Source organism: Montipora foliosa, chromosome 4 (genome assembly GCF_036669935.1).
Source record: "Montipora foliosa isolate CH-2021 chromosome 4, ASM3666993v2, whole genome shotgun sequence".
NCBI lineage: Eukaryota > Metazoa > Cnidaria > Anthozoa > Scleractinia > Acroporidae > Montipora > Montipora foliosa.
Genome location: NC_090872.1, coordinates 17,274,077 through 17,296,211, shown reverse-complemented (window position 1 = coordinate 17,296,211; position 22,135 = coordinate 17,274,077). Strand labels below are relative to the sequence as shown.

The 22,135-nt window shown below is 37.3% G+C and overlaps 1 protein-coding gene across 1 annotated transcript in view; it reads right to left on the bottom strand.

Annotated features, from left to right (window-relative positions):
- The window catches only part of LOC138000075 (prestin-like), a 23,096-nt gene extending 961 nt beyond the window's left edge, over nucleotides 1-22,135 (bottom strand). The window contains exons 1-17 of the mRNA XM_068846227.1: nucleotides 21,292-22,135; nucleotides 19,200-19,310; nucleotides 18,446-18,696; nucleotides 17,755-17,919; nucleotides 16,694-16,846; nucleotides 15,908-15,990; nucleotides 14,250-14,397; nucleotides 11,777-11,887; nucleotides 10,846-10,923; nucleotides 8,775-8,870; nucleotides 8,042-8,148; nucleotides 7,132-7,201; nucleotides 5,629-5,883; nucleotides 4,537-4,674; nucleotides 1,337-1,391; nucleotides 1,105-1,217; nucleotides 939-1,019 (exon numbers count right to left, since the gene is read on the bottom strand). Coding sequence (XP_068702328.1) covers nucleotides 939-1,019; nucleotides 1,105-1,217; nucleotides 1,337-1,391; nucleotides 4,537-4,674; nucleotides 5,629-5,883; nucleotides 7,132-7,201; nucleotides 8,042-8,148; nucleotides 8,775-8,870; nucleotides 10,846-10,923; nucleotides 11,777-11,887; nucleotides 14,250-14,397; nucleotides 15,908-15,990; nucleotides 16,694-16,846; nucleotides 17,755-17,919; nucleotides 18,446-18,696; nucleotides 19,200-19,310; nucleotides 21,292-21,622 — 2,346 coding nt within the window. The 5' untranslated portion in view covers nucleotides 21,623-22,135. The remainder of the gene's footprint in view (nucleotides 1-938; nucleotides 1,020-1,104; nucleotides 1,218-1,336; nucleotides 1,392-4,536; nucleotides 4,675-5,628; nucleotides 5,884-7,131; nucleotides 7,202-8,041; nucleotides 8,149-8,774; nucleotides 8,871-10,845; nucleotides 10,924-11,776; nucleotides 11,888-14,249; nucleotides 14,398-15,907; nucleotides 15,991-16,693; nucleotides 16,847-17,754; nucleotides 17,920-18,445; nucleotides 18,697-19,199; nucleotides 19,311-21,291) is intronic.

Here is a 22,135-nt window from a genome sequence, read left to right as displayed (position 1 = left end):
AACACAGTCTTTTTTTTTTAACACAGACTATTTCAAGGAACCTTGTACATATAATATTATTGATTTCTTTATGATGAGGGTGACAATTTGTACACCTCTGGCCTTACTATGAGCTCCAACCTTTGTACATTCAGTGTCCATTAATTAAAATGCTTAGTTCTCAGTGCATTTCTAACTTCTTACTAACCGAGCGCGAGGGCTGTACTGGGGAATATTGGCCCAGGGTCGTGGCAGTACCGACCGAGTGCAGCAAGGTCTGTACAAAAACAACCGAGGGCCAATATTCCCCAGTACGGCTTGAGCTAGCTCGGTTAGTAAGTAGTTTATTATATGGTTTTTTAATAATTACCTTTTGCTTTGTTTTTGCAAACCCGTAATCGGCCCGTGGGCATTACGGGAGAATACTGCCCTACAATTCAGTCACAATTAGCCAATCAGAGCGCATGTTATATCAGCTACAAACACACGCCATATAATAATAAAGTATTATTACTATTATTGTTAGTGATCATTAGGAACGTTGTGACCTTCAAAGTTCGCTCAGGGTACTCTTTTATCATTATTACCATAGCAAGCAAACATGATTGTGCTGCATCAAGCATGCAATGAGCTCATAATAATTGAAGGCTTTTATGTAGTAAGTGACAGTGTTTCTCTCATATTTTTCAAACAGGATTATAATACATTGAACATAAATATTTCTGAATATAACTGACACAGGTCACATTCAAAGTAATAGCAACAAGATGAAAACAGATAAAGGAAAAGTCAGTTGATCTCTTTTTATGCTTAACCACTTGCACCAGTTCTTTGCGAGTATTCAGCAGCATTTTGACCACTAAAACACTCAAATGCAATTTGATGGAATCATGCAGATAAGACCAATTCACTTTTGATGGTTATGATTACAGCATTTCAATAAAAATTGTATGACATACCATCCGATTGAAAGATCCATTGTCTACACTTATGTTAGCTGACTCAGTGTCACTCATCATTGGAGATACACAAGACACATCCTAAAATAAGAACATTTGTAAAAACCAACAATATTGTCGTTCAATAAACAGAAAATAAACCAACCTTAAAAAAATCCACTTATACCTCAGAATAAATCCCAACAGCATGTATCACAGCATCATGTACAGACACAAATAAATGCTCCGTTCCTATTCTTGCTATGAAACCAGCTTTCTCCAACATTTCACGAATATGATCTATACAAAGGCACAATAAAATATGAATTATTTAGAACTTTAATCTCAGCAATGACCTCATCTGTCACACTAATTATTACAAAAAGTATGACAATTATTTTTACTCCCAATTAACTCACATCTACAGTGTGCCAGGTAGAATTTCACTCCAATCTTTTCAAATTCTACACCAAGCTAAGAAAAAATGTCATAACAAACAGTTAGCAATAATGATATATGTTTTAAAATTAAAATAGAGGTACAGAGTGCTAACTTCTTAAGTCTCCAGGCAGTTGTGCATAATGCTTTCATGTATACAGGTCATGGAGAACCATAGAGAATGCCCAGAAATCAGCTGAGAAATAGATGGTGCATGGTTGCTTAACCCTTTAACCCCCAGTGGCCACTGATAGACTTTCAGGGGTGTCGCACGTCTGGTTTAAACTGTAGATACCTAAACCCCTGTATCAAATTAAAGCTTATAGAGCTGGCTATCAAACCATATCAAGAATTTTGAAATTAAATGAATTCTCGAATTTTTCATGACCTCTAAATGCGAGCATCCGAATCACCTTTTCAAAGCTACAAGTCAAAGCAAATTTTGCTTTTCGCTATTTTATTTTGTTCCTCCGTTTCCCGACCCAAATCGCTAAAGAAACGTGTCAGCCTTTAGCCATACTCTGCAGTTGCAGTGAAAAGTTACAGAACGTTTTTGAAGTAGTATTAAAAAAATGTGAAGTGTTTGTACAAAAACAAAATTTGAAATAAAAAAATCACAGACACAGTTTTGTTGTTTACATGTTAATCTAGCCACTGCCAAAATTTTGGGGCAATCGGACAAATTCCATTTGAGTTTTAGCTCTTTAAAGTGTCCGCTTCAAGTGAAAAAATTAATTCAAGCACTAAGACTGTCAATCAAACGGGTAATTTTTACTTCGGTCCAAAACGTTAAACCGCCATTTCTCAGCCAATATTTAATCTTTTTGAATAATTTCTGTTTTACATTAGATATCCCATTTGGATCACTACTTTAACCAAAAAATCCAAATTTGAAGAAAAGTGCTGATCTGAAGGCATACGGCGACCCTCCATTAAGCAGCCACATCACTTTCCAAATTCCCGAATTATAATAATAATAATAATAATAATAATAATAATAATATATTTAGCTTTACAAAATTCTCAAAGTTTTACAACTGTCTCACATTACATGCAGTATGAGAAACTCTAAAATTTCAATAGATTTCTAAAGAAAAACAAGAAAATCTATATCCTGTATAATAATGCATATAATGTTAGTAATCTCTATAAACTATATATAATATGATCTCTATACTCTATAGCACTGGTGGAACAGGTGTGTTTTAATTTTATTCTTAAAATGCTGGATTCTGTACCTCCTTTTCAATGACGGCCGTGGCCACCTTTTTGCTGCTGCAAGTTTCGTATTTATCGTTTTTTTACCTCCAATAAGCGGCCAGCAAATTACCTTTTCGAGCAAAATGGTGACAGATAATATGAAATTGATAAGTGATAACTACAAGAACTGCAATTTAATCTCCAATTTAATCTACCAGAAAGGGAGATGTCTTGATCGCCTCGTTACAACTCAGAACTCCACAACGACAAACAGCAGTCACAGATTATTTTAAATATATTTCAAAAAAATTGTCCGTGATATCTTTTAAGTTAAAATTTTAACAGACTGTTGATGCAAAAAGGCCTACAAAACTTGATGTTTTGTTACACAGATTAACATGTTTTCCTGTAAATACTCAACAATAAAAAATACTGTATATCGACTACATGCTCTCCGTGTTAGAGCAACAGAACTTTGCACGGTATCATTAAACTTTGTTTCAATGATTTTTGCATTTATCTCCACATATCTTCACTTTTAAACAAGCATTTTGCTATATACAGTAGACGAAATAAAACTAGGCTGACTCCCATTTATGCCCTATTTATATTGTACCTCTATTAAATGGCATGCAACCTCTATTAAGCTGCCAGTTTTCAAAGTCCCGACGGTGGCCGCTCAATAGAGGTCCGACTGTACTTTCAAAATTATTCAATGGAAGCCAAAAAGGAGTTTCGTAGTTGGTGTTGGAGGTGAGATTCTTCGGAATAAATGTAAAAACCCAGTAAACAGTAACACATGACTATACCATTGTGCTGCATGCTTCTCTAAAATTGTCAGCCATCACTACATCCCAGGAACTGGTCAATTGCAAGTTCATAATTTATTGTATCACGTAATGAAGAGGAAGTATTACAGAAGATGTGTGAAATTTATATATTGGAACTGCTGATCATCACAGTTGCAGGAACAACTTGAGAAATACAGTAATTGTGAAGAAGCCTAGCTGACCAATCTTGTCCTCAGAGTCTGCTTTTCTTTTGGTCAGCACCAAGGACACAGCCTCTGGCCATTTCCAATTTATGCGCAGTCGTAGTGAAGGTCCACTTTTGTAACCATTGACAACCACTGTTGTCGCGATTTGCGGACTTCCTGCCTTGGAAGTGTGCAGAATCCGTCGGTTCTTGGTGCTCACCAAAAGAAAAGTGGATTCTGGGGACGAAAATGAAGCCTGACTAAAGTCAAGGCTTCAACAGGACTTGATATCATCATCATCGGTGGTAATTTGAACCCATGAACATGCATGAAGGACAGACTAAACCCATAAAGAGATGGTTAATTGATTCATTATATAAGTATTACACTGATGGCCATCAGAATGACATCTGCAAATACGTTGTTGACACTGTGATGCCCATTGTGAAATAAATAATAATGATAATTATTATTATTGTGTAACAACTATATCCAAGATCAAGTTTGATGTACTGTAATCTCAAATATTAAAGTTTCAGTGATGAGAATAAAAATTGTATAGCCATGGACAGGGGCAAAAATGCAACTCAAACTGCACATGGTGAAATATTGGTAATTGTGAAGAAGAGCTCCCCAAAAATCCTGTCGGCCGACAGTTGACCGACAGCTTACCGACAGTCTACCGACAGCTAACCAACAGGTTACGGATTGGTTAAGAAAAGAGAAAAATTGTGGCAAAAACGAGCAGTTAACGTGACATTCCGTAATGGTGATGTATGACTCGACAGACTTCACCTACGGCCGACAGTTGGGCAACAGTCGGCCGACAGTTGACCGACAGTCGGCCGACAGGTTTTTTGGGGAGCTCTTCTTCACAATTACCAAAATATTAATGTGCAGAGCTACTTGCTTTCAGTCATCCAAACCTTTTGTTTTATGGCACTCTCGTCAACACCACACAACCAAACCACTTGACAAAATTTAATGTGTCAAACTTATATCTACCTGTAATAAAGTGTTTACTCCTTGAGTGTCAATGAAATTAAATGTACTGGCATCAACAATAACAGCATGAACTGGCGTCAAATTATCCCCAGAAAAATTTTCATTGTTGTCAGAGTCACTCAACATGACTTGCACATCCTGGAATGGAAATTAAGTGAAACTTTTTTACATAGTCAACTCAACCTGAAGGCTTTGGAAACCCATGTGTTTAAGTTCAGTAAGCTTTATTCCTTTCACAGAGAGTGTACAAGTTTACTAAAAAAAATTGAAAGGAAGTGTTCTTTGCAAGTCACAGACAGCTGCTTTGGGCACTGAAATCATTAGTACTCACGATTCACCAACTTAGGTAGGTTTTGGGTTGGTTCAGTTTTTCCAAACTCTTCCAACTATCAAGGCATTGATCACGAAGAGCAAACAACAGTGTAAACGCAACAATATAAAAGATGAAAGAAATTTTATATGAAATGAATCATATATTGAACTGCTGATGTGAAATCAAGTGAAGCTATGATTTTGGCAATTATGAACGTAATTTTAGCAATTGCATAGAAAAGCCTGAGAGATTCCGGACTTCAACGTGTTTGAACCCATGACCTTGCGATACCGGTGCAACGCTCTAACTAACTGATGTCAGGAGCTGGTCATTTTTGGATCAAGTATTCCTGTGATGAATGAATCAATGAACGAATTGAATGTGAAATCAAGTGAAGTCCTGAATTTTTCAGGCTTCCCTATGCAATTGCTAAAATTATGCCCATAACAGCGAGGATTATAGCTTCACTTGATTTCACATCCGCAGTTCCATATATGATTCATTTGATATATCATTTCGTTCATTGATTCATTATCACGGGAATACTTGGCTCCACAAATGACCAGCTCACAATGTCAGTGGCTTCATAGCTCAGTTGGTTAGGGTGTTGCACCGGTATTGCAAGGTCACGGGTTAAAACCCTGTTGAAGTCCTAAATTTTTTAGGCTTCTCTACGCATGCAATTGCTAAAATTGCATTCATAACTGCGAGGATCATTATAGCTTCACTTTACAAATGTAAACATGCAACAGAATAATATGTAAATACATGCAAGTTACCCCATTCTCAAGAGATGTATCATCTTCTGCAGCACAGTCAGATGTGGGTGCCGTTATCTCTATTGATGGGCTAGCAGGATCACGTATGTTGTGTCTATAGTGAACTGAGCTATTGTTTCCAATGTTGGTATGCTTTTTAGGGTTCTGTGGATCGATCCCTGTCAATTCTATCAAAGAACTGCGGAAGTACTCTGAATTTGCATAAAAAACGGCTGACTCAAATCGGAATATCTTCACACCAGGCACTGCTTTAGCCTAAGGATAAAACAGTCATTAGTTTCACTTCTTAATGTTTATTCCATTAGCGTTTCCAAACATACAGGCAATCTGACAGCCATCCAACCTGAATGCTAATAACTATTCTGATGATTTCAAGGTCATTAAGCTACTGGTCAGGAGACTTGGGAGTGACAGACCAATTCTTAATTGGGACTCTAATTAAAGCACTATTTGTGTAACTATGGGACAAAAACTACCGGTATGTTTGCTAAGAATGCACAGTTTATCATCCCCTCTTCCCTAACTCCATTAGCTTGTCTGGGCTCAAACTTGACTAGACCAAGAGGGGGAGGGAAAAGAGAACACAACACTGGAAACTCTGTGCCCTACTCTTTGCAAATAGTGTGTGGGTTCTTTTACGTCCCACAGGGTTATCAACATTGAAGGGTTGTGAGATGGGACCTGCAGTTTATCGTCCTTATCCAAAAAGACTAAAGAGTCTATAAAACCATTTGCAGATGTCATTACAAAGGCAGAATTTTCTCCTTGGTTATTTAAAGACCCAGAGTGTTGATACGGCCAAAATTGTTGATTTCCCAACCTCCCGCACAGTAACCCGAGGCTCAACTACGTGATCCAAATTGTTGTAGGTTCATACAGTATGTCAGTACATTCTGCATACCACAAGAACACATGTGGACTGGTGGAATTCCCACAATAACTGTGGAAGAGATGAGGAATTTTCAACCCAGTTCACAGAATTAAATGTAATTTACCTTCTATTGTGGGAGTAATCAGCTTTTTTCCCAGTACAGTGTACGCCCAAAACATTATTGTTAATAAATCTCTTCAATGTTCAAATAATTATGTAATTATACAACATCCTTCAAAAGCTAAATTAGTTAAAGTTGAGTTTCAATCTGTGGAATTAGTAGGGCATGAAGCTAGCATCTTCATAAACACCTTCATTTTGCATCAATGAACTTGACAATTTCTGTGAGTAGACTCTCTTTTGTTTGAAAATCCGATGAGAGAACGTGATATGCGAGGGGAGAAGCTGCAAGCTGTGAGTAGCATGGGTGTCCATCAGATATCACGTAGTCTGCTCGTGGCTTCGCCCCTCACATATCACGTACATTCTCTTGGCGGATTTTCAAGCAAAACAGAGACTGCTTGCAGTCTACTTGACAATATACAGTTCCCATGCAATGACTATTTCATAAAATAAAATAAATATGGTACATAGTTAGGGTTAGTGCCAACTGAAATAATGATAATACTAACTGAAGGAATCCTTTGAAGATCTCTGTAGATTCCAGTGTTTGGAATTTGACCTAGTAGTGATGCTGGCGGTCTGAAATGTTACAGAGTTAAAAACCCATCAAGGAGATCAGTACAAGAGGATCATGATCATGGCCATAATTAATGGCTCTTTGAGCAGGCAACATCTTATCCATGGCTCGGGGGGGGGGACTATATATGGACTATATAGGTATGTGCCGCTCTGAAGGGTATGGTTTTCAAGCAGTTTACTCTAGGATAGAGTATATAAATCATAGCCTTTCATTCTAGAATAGGGTATCATTTTTCACAAAACTGACCAGTCAGTTGAAGATTTTATCAAGACTTTAAAAGGAAACCAGAAATTTCCACTCAAGAATATAAAAAAATCAAATCGGCAAAGTGTCAATAAATGGCTATCATGAAACACCTCTGGATATTATTAACTGTCAAGAATCGGAATTTAGACAGAAATCGGTGGGAGTTTACTCTAGTATAGGGTAGCAAAATTCAGCTGAACTAGCTCTGGTATAGGCTAAGGGTTCCAGGGTCCCAGTGGCACATCCCCACCCAGAAATTCCTAAAGTGCCCCCCCCCCAACCCTAACCCAACTTGGTCACCAACCAAGAGGAGCCAAAAGTCCATACCATGACCTGTACAATGTATGTTTTGTCATACAAAAACACCTTTCAAATTTTTCTTAAGTTTGCCATTTATAAATAAATCTTTTAATGACCAAGCTTATTTGGTTAAGATGGCTGGATGATGGCCTCCTTCTTTTTTTCTTTTTCCAGCACCTCCATTCCTTCTTGGTTCATTAAAATACAAAAAGGACTTGGCTTACATCTGGCCATCTTGAACTCACAGGCTTAGTCAATAAACCAGAAACAGACATGATCAAAGTTGTTGTAACCTTGATGATTTCCAGATGACTACAAGAAGTGCAGTGATGACTCCAACTCCTAAACCAACATCAATGCCAAGCAACACAACTCCTAGCCAAGATGCAAACCACACAACCTTAGACAGAAAAAAAATTACATCTTATCTATGAAGTCCACTCTTTAAATCACAAAGAGAAAAAATAATTAATATTAACCCATGCCAAAAAATAAGATCAACTTTACACACCAGAAGTCTTTCAACCAGGAGTCTTTGAAAGAAATTGTGTTATACGTTAGCTTTACATGTCTTGAGTTATTCTGATTCCCTTAAGGGATGTTTGGACTGAACATGGAAGAAGTACCGGTAAATGTACAAAATTTGCTTATGGTCAACCAAAAGCAGTAATTTATTAGTATTGCATTTTTCTTGAGTGCTCTCAAGACTTTTTCAGTGCATCACCACCTCAATTTGATTGGCATAGCTAAATGTTTGAAACAATAACAATAAATTGACAATGCAACTAAAAAAGAATTAAGAGACTAAACTGATTAGCGTTTAAATTATATGTGAAGTGCTAGTTTTGAAATATAAAGAAATATTTCTGTTGAAATATAAGAGCTACAATGCCATCGTTTATTAAAAAAACGTAACCCTTCCTTAAAAAAGGTTGAGTTTGCTTTTATCATCAGCGTGATCAACTATGCTTTGATGCTGGCTTTGAAGCACTAATTTCAGAATGCATGGATGTGCTTTCCACTTACAGAATCTGATTTGCATATTTTCCACAACTCTCTCAGCCTGCCAAACTGAAGGAACAAACCCTTCAGTGCAACAACAATAACAGAAGCTAATATTGCCTACAAGAATGAAAACAAAAATATACAGTGCACCAATTACAATAGAGATTGAGTCAAAACTATTAAAAACAAATTGGCACTGCTAACCATCCTTTGTTACGGTTCTTAACCACAATTATTGTGGTGGACAAAACACTGACCCCCAGTCCATGGACTACCCAAATGGACTAACTCTTAAAAATACCATTTTGAATGAGTGCTATTGAAAGAACTGAATTGATTATAATACTTACATTGCACATACCTTGATAATTTTCATCCATGCAGCCACGGTTTCACTTCACTTACATGAAGTAATTAGCCATCACAACAATAATCGAAAGCTAACCTTTTTAAAATGGGTGCTTAGACTTAAATATTGTTGAACAATGCTGTTTAAAATGGGTGTTGAGGTTTAAGTATAAGCACTATTGAGATGCTGCGTACACATAGATCAACAGTACTCATTCGAAATAGTATTTTTAGGGTAGTCCATTTGGGTCATAGTCCATCGGGGTAGTCCATGGACTAGGTGTCAGTGTTTTGTCAACCACCCTTAATAATAATCGAAATTGAACTGAACATGGTGCAGCTCAACCAGACTAAACCCAAGCACAAATAACTTAAGGCTTTGCTGCAAGCCACTTTAGTTACAGTCCAAGTAAGACCTCTGGCCTTGGCCAAGTGAAACTGGCTGGGATTGAGTCAATTTTGAGAAAAGAAAACTGGAGCAGCCACAGGAAAAGCCCTACCTACAGTAATACTACCCCATGACCTGACCTTTTGGGCAGGGATGAATAATCTTTGGGTGGAATAGTTATACCACAAATCAGGGAATTGTGAAAGTGATCAAACATTGGCTGGTATTTTTTACAGGTCACAGGTCACTGTTTTACCAATACAGAAAATATCCTAAACATTCACAAAAGCTAACCTTAGGCCTAAGGTAAGCTTTTATGAATGTTTAGGATACAAGTACTTTCTGTATTGGTAAAACAATGACCTGTGACCTGTGAAAAATACATGTACAGTGTATCAGCCAATCAAACATTGGGTACTTGATTGAAACAAATCAGGAAATACAGTAACAGTTATTTCAGTAGATTTTTTGTTATGTATGTTTGTACACAATTATATTCAATGTGAGTTTATTTCAGCCTACTAGCAATTTATTATTAGGTATAATTTTGTTGTTATCTGTTCTTTAACAATCATGTAGTCACTTTAATCTCAGGTCTCTTTGAGACCTAATAAAGGGTTAATTAAGGGGTTGGTTTCTAAAGAGACTGATGCTGTGTTGGTTGGGAGTGAAAAACACAAATTTGGCAAACGAGTTCATAAACATGACTGTACATGTACATCAACCACTGTAAAAAGATAGATCTGTGAAAAGACCATTAATATTTTGAGCACAGCTCTGACAAAGGAATAACACTGTTTAAGTGTTAAAAAACAGCTCACAAACCTTCCTTGGGGTGGTTAATTAACTTGTCTGACAAAAAAATAAACTTTCTGGAAAAGAGATGTCCCTCTGGGCTGAACAGGTACAAGAAACTGTTGCTTGCTTCCAGGTCAGCACTATTTCACTTTAAGTCCATTTCAGCCACTTCAGTTGAACCAAGCATCATAATCTGAATCATTATACAGTACCGCTCGAAAAGTTCTATTTGTACATTTGCCGCAGTTCTGACTACGTGAAACCGCAGATTCAATCACCAGTTTGACCGAGGTAAAACCTCGTCTACGGTAACTGAAAGCCAAGGTTTCACCTAGATTTTTTCCGGTTGATACACGCCGCGGTTAAGAGAGGACGGCACATGCAACTGAAGTAGGCCCAGGAAAGAGGGGTAGCTTAACACCACTGGTAGCTGTTAGAAGGAGCCACAGCACAACCTTTTTTGGACATGACTGATTCAAGCTTCTCCTGAGGGTTAATTGAAATCTCTGTTCAAAAATAAAAAGTGTGTACAAATTTACAGTATAATCACCAACTCACCTTAGGCAAGTGGTAAAACAGTTGCGCTATAAACAGCAACACAAGTATAACTACTACAACCACAGGAATGGTACATAGCTGTAAAAAATACAAACAAATTTAAAAATGTCATGTACACTATAAGCTCTACATGTACATGTATGCAAGGAATACCGTACCTACATGTATAGCTTATTTATTTGGAAAACATTTTGCTGTTCAACTTACAGGGGTGTACACCACTGAAAATAGTTTGGGTCTTTTGGCAATGGTGACCATGATGGTCAGGACATTGTTGGCAAAAAAATTCAAAATTATTTCAATTATGTATTTTTACTCAAACTTTGAATAATTTTCAATTTTCATAAACCACTTCAAAATAAAACATGTGTTGTTCTACCCTGGGTACCCAAGGGTTTTTTTTCTTTGGCGTGATATCCATGAACGGCGAAGCCGCGATACCGAACCCCGAAGCCACCATGGCCGCTCCTCGCAAAAGAAAAATAAAACCTCTGGCACCCAGGGTAGTGTTGTTCTTGCCACTTTGTGATAATTTGATCTCCCCCTCTTAACTTAATTAATGTGTACATTCTGTGCCAGTACATGAAAACAGAATAAGATATTTTATATTCAGAGTAATAATGAAATGTCCTCCACAGACCATGCATGGATTGTGGTCATTTAGGTTGTTAGTGACATGTTGATTACCACATAGCCAAGCATGAACACACATCAGTAAGATAAGATGATAACAGTTTTTGTTTGGGGTTGTTTCAGGTTGTCAAATAGCAAAGGATAACAAAAAATGTGAAACATATATTTAATGCCTAAGAGCCAATATCTTCCATCATAACAGCTACTACATGTAACAATTCAATGCTACTCTGTCCACTTTTATTGCTCAGTCTCATCAATAAAAAAATATTAAAGTTGTTAACAGAAATTCAAATACCTGTGTACGAGCAATGCTCTCCTGAATGGCAGATCTTGAAAGTGAAGCACTGACAGGAAAGCATGAAAAGAAGGACCCCATGATGTTTGCTGAGCCACAAGCTAAAAGTTCCTGTCATGAGTGATGGTGTAGAGTAAATGCTTTAAAACTAGCATCACTGGGTAAAGTTAAGAACCTGGACTCAAACTGTTATGATGTGTAGCACAATCACCATACCCAATTGGGGGTGACTCAGAAACATTTCCAGATTTATTCAGTTTAACGTCTTCAATAAAGCTATATTTTTGCTGAATGCTAAGGTTGTCCTTGTTGATTAGCATACAGGGTGTAAGAAGGCTAAACGACTTCCTGTTCTTGAGAAAACAAAGGAAAAGGATAGAAAAATAGGAAAATTTTGAGTGTAACACGTAACACAATTTTCAAATTGAAAGTCTTTAAAACCATTTTTCATAAGAGAGAACACTTATGTGGATTAACGGATAATAACCACGGATAACATACAGTAAATACTACACACGAGCCAAATTTCAACAGTTGTAGTTTCCTTACTGTAACGCTGTGTTTTGGAATTCTGGCGCTCACTAGGTTATTGTTTGAAACAAGTCGTTCAATTGATATCTGTGGGTTCAAAACCAGCTCAACTAAATGCTCATTACCTTGTGCTTTAACATACAGAAAAATCAGTTTGAGGGATCCACATACTACAAATGGAGAAATCACTCCTCAAAACAGTCGCTACGCTTTTTCTGTTCCGCAATTATGCCATAACATTTTTCGAGACCACTTCTTTCAATGTCGCTCCTGATCCAACCATGGCATAACTGGGTTCCAACCAAGCATTTTCTGAATGCTCACAAGTTCCCCTAGCTATTTCCACGGTTTCGTCATTGTAGCTTTCAGGGTCGCGAAAATATTAGCCTTTGACAGAGTTGCTACGTTTTTTGACATGCTGGGCCACATTAAACCAAGTCTTGAGTGCCAGTAAACATCAAAATCTACTTTGTGGTAACCTTTCCTACTATGGATATTATTGGGAAGTCCTCATGTCTTTTCAGGGGCAATTTTTCAGGAAATTGAGAGACACATCTGCTCTGACCTCAAATTGTAAAGTGGGGCAGAAAGCCAGTGTTTAGGGTGTCTATAGAACTAAATGAGGGGATGCTAGCCTCCATGTAGTGAAAGCTTTCTTTTTTTACTTTTTATTTACCTCAAAATTAACTATCTTTATGAAAGACCACGCCTACAAGGGATCATGGGTAAATCACAAATTCCGTTTAACAGACCAAAACTTTAATATTTCCCGAACAGTTAAAATGATATGAAAGTCTAGGTGTGAAATAAGCCAAAATAAGTGATTTTCACCCCAATAAACACAATTTCACAATTTTTAGGTATGTTACAGGAATGGGTACGGTGATCATGCTACTCATCTATTTGAAACTTAAAGTTTCTTAGCTGTGTCTATTATCGGTAGTTGTGTTAAATTGTGAATCAGTTGTATGTTGGTAAATAACCTATTGTGGACAAGGTTAAAAAAGGACGCTTTCCTACCATTCACCATTTTGAAAGGTGAACCAGGCCATCTAAAAATAGCATGCCAATAAAAAGGGTTTTTGCTCTACAATGCCAACCTTGTTCTTGTGAGATACTACCTCTTTTAATTAATAATTATTATTGTGAAACACAGTGGGAAATCTACTTCTTTCAGGAGGAGGGGATGTTGTCTGCATTCACTGGCTACACGAACAAACGAAATTAAGGAATCAGTTACAGGAGTAAGAAAAACAACTGAAAGAAAACAACCAATATTGTGTATTAATTTTTATAATTATAAAAGCATGTGGGCTAAGTGAAACCTGCACCACTTAATACAAGTCCAGCGGCAATTGCAGCTTGTTGGCATAAAAACCACCACCACAACATCCCTTCCTCCTTACTGGAATCAGGACATCACAAACCTAAACAAGAACCCAAGCAAGGGTCAAGTTTGAGTGGTGCTAATCCTAAAGGCTGGTTCACCCTTGCAGCACAAGCAGATACATTACATTGCTGTTTTTTAACCACAATTCCTTGTAATCTCACAATCTGATTGGATAATTTGTTGTTGTCAATGAGGGTCTAGACAATGCTGCTCACCTCATGCTCGCATCAATTTGTCACGCAATTTAACAGCCAATCAGGAATGCTCATTTTGCGAAATAAACATCAAAGCGGTCAAAATTTGTTGTGGACTCACTTGGCTGCACCTCTGAGTCCACAACACTTTGACCACTGTGATGATGAATATCATTGTCAATAAGAGTACATACAATGCTGAACCACTTTCAATTTGTTAAAATTACCACCGGCGGTGTCTTTTGTTCAAATAAAATTTACTTATAATCAAGATGCAACTGACTTTGCATATACTGCTTGTGCTTAATTGCTGGCAACATTAATGTAAACAAGCCATAAGTTAATTTTTTTTAAATACCTGATTTGAATCAATGACGTAATTGTTTCTCGTTGCAAAAACCTTTGCCAAAGAAATGTTTGTTGCAAATATAACAATAGCAATCACAACAGCATCAGGGATCACATTTCCCATCAATTTAAAGGAAGGAGCAGATGGAACTCGAAGCCTGAGTGAAAAAGGAAAAATCGAACAAGTAATATTACAGTATATTATTATTTAAACTGTCATTTACTGTACTCATGTTGAACAATATGCAAGGCAATGAGGAATGACACAATTGAAAGTTACATACTTTTTACAGCTACGACTAATCCCAACCTAGCCCCAATCATTCTTTAGTCTCAATATAGACTTAGTCTTTTAAGTGTAATAGACCTGATTCATGTGTATGCCTCCTATGATGATGAAGAAGATTATTATTATTATTATTAATATTTTAAAGTGACAAGTCTGTTAGTGCCGGTGCAAGGTAAAACTGGAATGTCCAAAGAAAAACCTCTCACAGCAGAGTAGAGAACCAACAAACTCAACCTACATGTGAATTACAGTCTTGAAATCAAACCTGGGACAAATTGGTGGGAGATTGTCGTTCTAAGCAGATTGTGAAGTGAGTCAGCTAATGAATAGCGATAACAACCTCAACCTAACCCGGCCTAGACCTTCTTTAGGCTTACATGTATTTTATATTTTTTTAATCTAAGGCCAATAGCACTTAGTTAATGTACATGTACCTCGCACATCTGGCACACCATATTTGTTTAATGGTCTGCACTAAAGTTCAATCAATAACAATAACAATATATGTGATCTGCTAATTGCCCTTTCTCGCAGTCAGAGACTGAATTACTAAGGGCGCAGCTCAACAAGGTCGGGCCGAAGGAGCTGTGCTACCGGCTAGGCGCTCGGCCCCTGAACATGACCCATGTATGACCTCGGAGCACAGCACCACAGCCTGATGGAATAGGCCGGGAGTCGATTTTGAGGAGGGAGGAAAACCGAAGTACCCGGAGAAAAACCCTCAGAGTCAGACTGAGATCGACTGAAGCTCAGCCCACATACGACCCGAGGCCAGAGTTGAACCTGGGTCACAAAGGTGGGAGGCACGGTTGATGACCACTAAACCACCCTCACTCCCTAGATCAAGCTTCATCATCCCATGACTAACTGCATGGCACAAAATGATCAAAATTATAGCTATGCAGGGGCATATACTGGTATTAGTGGCCATTCACTGTCATGCAATTTGGGTAAACTGCCCAGCCTGGACATTTTTGGAGCAAAATGTGAAATGATTTACCATGTCCATACATGACACAGATCTACATGTAACTTTACACTCTACCACCGTCCACTAACCACAACATTCAAAGGCACAGAAACAACACAATAAGTGCTTTGAATAATAATTATACTGATCTTGGGAAATATTCCAAATTAACTTTCTTTAAAGTAGTGCATACAACTCCACTAATTATACTGAGAATTTTGGAATTTTCTATCTAAAATTATATTTTAATAATAGTACAGATCTCTTGAATAGCAATTTCTATAAGGATGTCCAAATTACAGTTGTATGTGTGTAGTGATGACAATAAGCACTGTACAGAATTCTTAATAGGCTTGACCATCAAGTTTCATGTACCGTAAGTGATGAAAAAGTAAAATGCCAGTCATACCCATTTGGGATTGCACCAAGGATTGGTACTTGAAATTCCTCATTCAGGCGAAAAAGGAATGACAATAACGTTCCAAGAACAACCTGGAAAAAAAAACAAATTTTATATTTTCCATGTTTGAGTTGATTCGGAAGATTTATTTATACTTAAATTGTTAAGGTTGTTGAAAAGCTAGTCACCAAGGGGTGGCAAATGGTACCTCGAAAAACGTGGGCCTCGGAAAATTTTGGCAGGATCTTGAATCTTGAAACGTTTTTATAAGTCTCCAAGTCTCGTTTTTGCATGGTTTGTTTTACTTTTTTTGAGTCTCAACACTTTGAGTCTCGGGCTCGGATTTTTAACTAGGATCTTGGCGTCTTGGCGAGTCTCTGATTTTACCATTCACCACCCCTTCACCAAAAACAAAGAACTACACTTCCTAGGGTGATCAAATCCCAGAAATCAAAAATGAAGAGAAAACCTTAGTATTGCAGTGCTTTCATAAAATTCAAATACAGCAATTTTTCCAAATCATTTCAAAACATAAATGGAGAAAAGCATGTATGGTAATTCTAAAAACTACTACATGTACATGTAGCTTTCTTTATTTAAACCCTCTTTGATCTCTTACTTGTTCAAATAGTAACCATCACTCAATAAAACAACAGAATTGTTAATTTAACATAGTTGCAGGATAACATTAGTGAAGACTTACAATCTTGCTTTCAACTCACTGATTAAGTAGCAAAATCAATTTTACAAATATAAATACAATATTGAGGCTCCTTCAGTTTACAATGTACATACCACTATTAACTCAGCAGGAACAGGAAATTTCATTTTATGCTTCAGCTTTTGACTGATAAACTTGAGTAAAATCAAAATAAGAATGCATATAATTCCAGTGATAATTGCTCCAGGGACAGACAAAGTAATATTCTTGAATATAAATATGTATGTCTGTGATAAAAAAAAAGAAAAACATCAATAATACATGTATTTTCGTAAACTACCTTTGCACATAAGCTCCTGAAATCAATGGATTTAGTTTTAAATTAAGGTCACATGGTATTTTTATTTCCAAGTGCAACATTGAATTGAATTTCATTCCAAGAAGTATTCTGAAAATTTTGTCAATTATTATTGCATTAATTTAGGCCAATGATTGACAAAGCTTGATAAGGTTTGATCATCTGTGTGAGAGTATCCCTGATATTCAAGGACTGTCATTGTAGACAATTAATATTATGAGTGCAAGTCAGCAACAAGAGTTTTTCTTTGAATTACACAGTTTACACTCAACCAGAAGATCAAACTCCACTAGGGTAATTTATTAATTTTAATATCCAAGGGCATTACTACAGTAAACCATGAAATAGCAAAACAGCAAAAGGAAATACCAAACAGCATCTATGACCCCACCATAATTATATATTTGAATATTTATTTACTAACCAACAAAAGTTGGATTCAAGATTAAATATTGTTTTTGGCCTAATTGGGCCTACAACATTATTGCTTCTAATCTCAATCTTAATCTGAATCCTAATCTTAACCTTAATCAATTAGAAGAAATAACGGTTTAGACCTAATTAGGCCTGAAACAATACTTAATCTCAAAATCCAACCTTTATAGGTTAGTATTCAATGTATGGTGGGGTCATACATGGTGTTTCGTTTTGTTTCGCAGTTTCATGGTTTAGTAATGCCCTTTTAATACAGTTGTAACAAAAAAGCCAAAATATTATTTTGTTCAATTGCAGCCAAATTGAAGAGTCCTGAACTGGGGTGATAAGCTATTGCTACTCAAAAGATTAATTTGTACAGGTCCACAGAAAGGCTGAGGGCAATAAGTTACCTTTACAAACCTTAACTACAGCAAAGGCCCCAGAGTATCGCGGAACATTCAAACCAAGAAGGTGCTTTACTTGGCTAGTGAAAACCAAAATGGCGGCACCAGTAGTGAAACCACTAATGATAGGATCAGACAAGTACACTGCGACAAATCCTAGCTTGAGAGCACCCATTATAAACTGCAGACAGAAATAAATAAAAAGATCAATCACTTGACAGAATGTCACACACACCCAGATTAATGCATTTAATTAGATGCAAGCCAATTATTTCAATATGTGTCACAAAGTGTTCTCTTAGCATGCCCCCCAACTTCAAAATTGCTTGTAACAAAATATGCCCATTAAAGAAACAGGCAAAAATCTCAAACTCCACTGTTTAAGTAAAGGCAAGGCCAGTTATCAAATCTGTAACTTGAAAAGAACATGAATTCATCATAAACATAAAGTCTACTGTTGTAAATGTGTTGTTGATACCAAGACTTGACATTCAACAAAACTGATTGTCCATCTCATTACATGCGATCCTCAACATAAGTACAGAATGTCTGACAGAGATACACTGACAGACAGAGATGCAGACAGACAGAGAGGTAAAAAGGCAAAAATTATTATATCAACTAGAAATAGCAGCTAAACAAACACACAAAAGCTACAATTTAGTAAAAACCTCACACAATTGCCAATGGGTAGAACTCATACTCACCTGAAAAAGCCCAACAAGCATTGAAAGAGCTACAGCAACTTCTAACTTCTTTTCATCCAACAAGTCCTGTTGAGTTGGGAAACTGCTATTTCCCTCCTCTTTGTGTATTGAACTGAGCAGGAGACCAGCTCCTGATGAACCTTCTATTGTCTTCAGAGTAGGAATGGGAGCTACAGAGGTAGGTGCAGTGGAATGCTCTACTTCACGCTCTACGACATGACCCACCATAAGACAAACCACAGCAAAAGTACCTAAATCAATACAAAGAATGTGAAACTTCCGTGGTACTCATGGAAGGGGTTCTACATTAATAATAAGATATAATTTCAACTCTATGACAAAGAATAAATTGGAATTCAAGAACCCAATTAATATTCAAGAACAGGCAATCAATGAAGTGCAACGAAGCGAGGAAGCACCTTTGAAAAAGTCGGTTGGTTACAGAAGCTCTTTTAAATACAGTGAAAAAAATACTGAAGCTCTTTAAATACCGGGGAAAAGGGGGGCAACTCCCCCCCCCCCCCGGTCCCCACTAAATCCCCCCTGAGACCATCTCTTTTCCTGTAGTCATGTGTAGAAGTAAAGTCATCACAAAAAAAGTGGTTTAATTATGTATAAATTTGATCAATTCTGATCAATTTTGATCACCTGGAATAGTTATGCTGTCCTGTTCTCCTTTAGTAACAGAGTCAATAATGCAGTCTAATATTTAGGCCAGATTCCCCAGCCAGGATTATCTGCTTATTAAGCTTACCGAGTGATAAATGCCGTGAGGTTCCCATTGCCATATAAACAAGAATAGGAACAAATGCAGTGTACAGGCCTGTAACAGCAGGTAGAGAAGCTAGCATAGCATATGCAAGACCTGCAAACAATGTACACCAGACAACACTCAGAAAATCAAAAACTAACTATATACATTCACAATCTGAAATGATTTGCTTAATTACAAGATATTCACTTGATGCTATGGTAGAATGCGCAGAGTTTCTCTACCCCAAGAGCAGAACAGGGAGCAATATTATTGCCTTATAGGAATTTTTACAGATGCAAATTAAGCAAGCAATTGTTGGTACAAGTAAACTCATTATCACCATTTGGGAAAGGAGAGGAGGTTATCAAAATGATACAATGCCAACTTTTGTGAGTATTAATTTACTGATCTTTTTGTCTTGCATTTTGTGTATAGAACGTGACAAGTATCAATAAACTAAACTAAACTGGTTCTAAATGTATGACTGGTTTACAGATACCCCAAAGAAACCCAGTAAATCATGCAGCAGTGTTAAACAAAAATCCAACCTACAGGTGTAGTTTTCCCTAAGTAGCATTAATGTTTGCATTTTATAGCCTTGGACAGGCAAAAACCAAACATGGCAATCGTTTTAAAATATTTTGTAAATTTCAGTAAAACCATGCGGTACCCAGAAACATGGTCCTAACCCTTTTGGGTAACAATGAATAGGAAAATCACTTATACATCAGCGGGAACCAAGCGCTCTTACAACTACTCAACCTGCCCATCCTAGAAACTTATACAAGGGATTTATTGGTGGTTACCCAACCAGGGATAAGCCCTTCCCAACAGGACTTAGGTTCAGTGAACAAATGGAAGTGCTGCTATTTCTGTGGGGGTCACGTCGTATTAACACAGCAAAACTTTTCCTGAAGATTCCCAAGGGCAAGCCATTATGACCGGGTTTTTATTACGATAGGAAGTTGGAGCGATATCAGTTTTGAGGTCTGGATGGTTCTTAAAGAGACAACCCTAGGAATGAGGTGGATAAGAAAGTAATATTGTCTTTAAGTGTAATAAGTGGAGCAAGAGGTTGTTAACCCATTGACTTCTGAACTACTCCCCAAATGACCAGTAAAACTGTCAGGCATTAGAGTCAAATCTATTAAGGGGGGGAAGGGGGTTAGGGTTAGGGCGGGTACTGCCATATATGGGCTATATAGGTATGTGCCGCTGTGAAGGGTATGGTTTTCAAGCAGTTTACTCTAGCATAGGGTATATAAATTAGAGCATTTGGGTCTAGAATAGGGTATCATTTTTCACGAAACTGACCAGTTGGTTGAAGATTTTTTCGAGACTAAGGAAACCAGGAATTGCTACTCAAAAATGTAAAAAAATGAAATCGGCAAGTTTAAATTTTCACGATTCAGCCTCAACAGCGTTGACAGGTGACTATCATAAAATACTACTCGATATTATTAACTGTCAAAAATCGGGATTCAGACGGAAATCGGTGATATTAATACTGGTTAAAATTAAACAATTAATTGTCTTGATAATGCGTATGTACGTGCTTGGCATTGCTGGAAGTATAAATAAATCATTTTTTAAGAAAGAAGTGATTATGGTATAAGGTTTTGTTTTGGCTTTGCTTTAGACTGTGCTAGTGACCTCAGTTTCTGGAAAACAGCTACTCTAGGATAGGAGTGATTTGGGGAGTTTACTCTAGTATAGGGTAGCAAAATCTAGCTGAAACTACAGTAGCTCTGGTATAGGCTAAGGGTTCTAGGGTCCCAGCAGCACATCCCCACCCAGAAATTCCTAAGGTAATTCCCCCCTCCCACTCGGGTCTCACTCCAAAAGGTCAATCAGTCAAGACGTCAAATATTCTGCTCTGATTAACAGAGTTCTTTCCCCAATTATTGATATCAATGTGGCAGTCAAAGTTTCATTGAAACAGAGGGTTTTCTTGTTCCAATGGCAGGCTTACTTGAATGACAAATGGTTATTGCTTTTGTAAAGTGATAAAGTTTGCGTGACCATTTTGTAATGTGACACCAAGTATAAGACAACTGTGCTTTCAAACTCTTCATACTCAGTACCCTCCTACCTTGAGGAATATGCATGATAGCGACTGTCAAGCCCCCTGCTATATCGTGTGCTAGGTCTCTCCGAAAATCATAACCAGGCAACCAATGTACTATTGGAAACCATGATTGCAAAACAGCTTTACAAGTGCATCTGGATGGTAAAAGGTATCGCTTGATGGCATTGGAAAGCGATGGTGGTTCCATTTCGGAACTTGAGGCGCATTCTTCGCTTTTGATAAACGACTCTGAGAATTCTTGCTCATTATACACATGTCGGGAGAGATTTATTCTGTAGCGTTGCTTGCGACGATTCCTCGCAGCTTGAATTTCCAAAATTTCTGAATCCTTCATGAGTATAAGTAAAGCCCTTTGATTCAACGTAAATATGATAAGTCAGAACTTTCTAGTTTGATGATGTGCTTTTTCAGGCGATATTCAAATAATCCTAAAGCAGCTGAAAATGACGCAACACGGTTGGTTCTTTGATCATCAAAACCCGCGTTTTCTTCATTGAGTCCCACAGAGATCCCTTTACATCACCATAAATCCCTGTTTCTTTTCGCGCTTGATTTTTCACCCGCATTTAGGTTTTCAACCGGAATTCAGTGTTCTTTTTAGGTGTGATTACCATAAATTTCCTCTCTTCATGACGCAGCTGTCGATCTCTCGAAGAACTTGATACGATACCCTATGTAGAAGAAAACGAGAAGTCCGCTAAAGTAAACAATATTGAACAACAAAGAACCCACTGTGCCCGTTAACAAGGTGATTGAATTCGTTCCAAATAAAAATAAAATTGGCCAAAATTTTCAAATAGTTCTTCAGATAAATAATTTAGAATCCGTCATTGACTCACAGGACGTC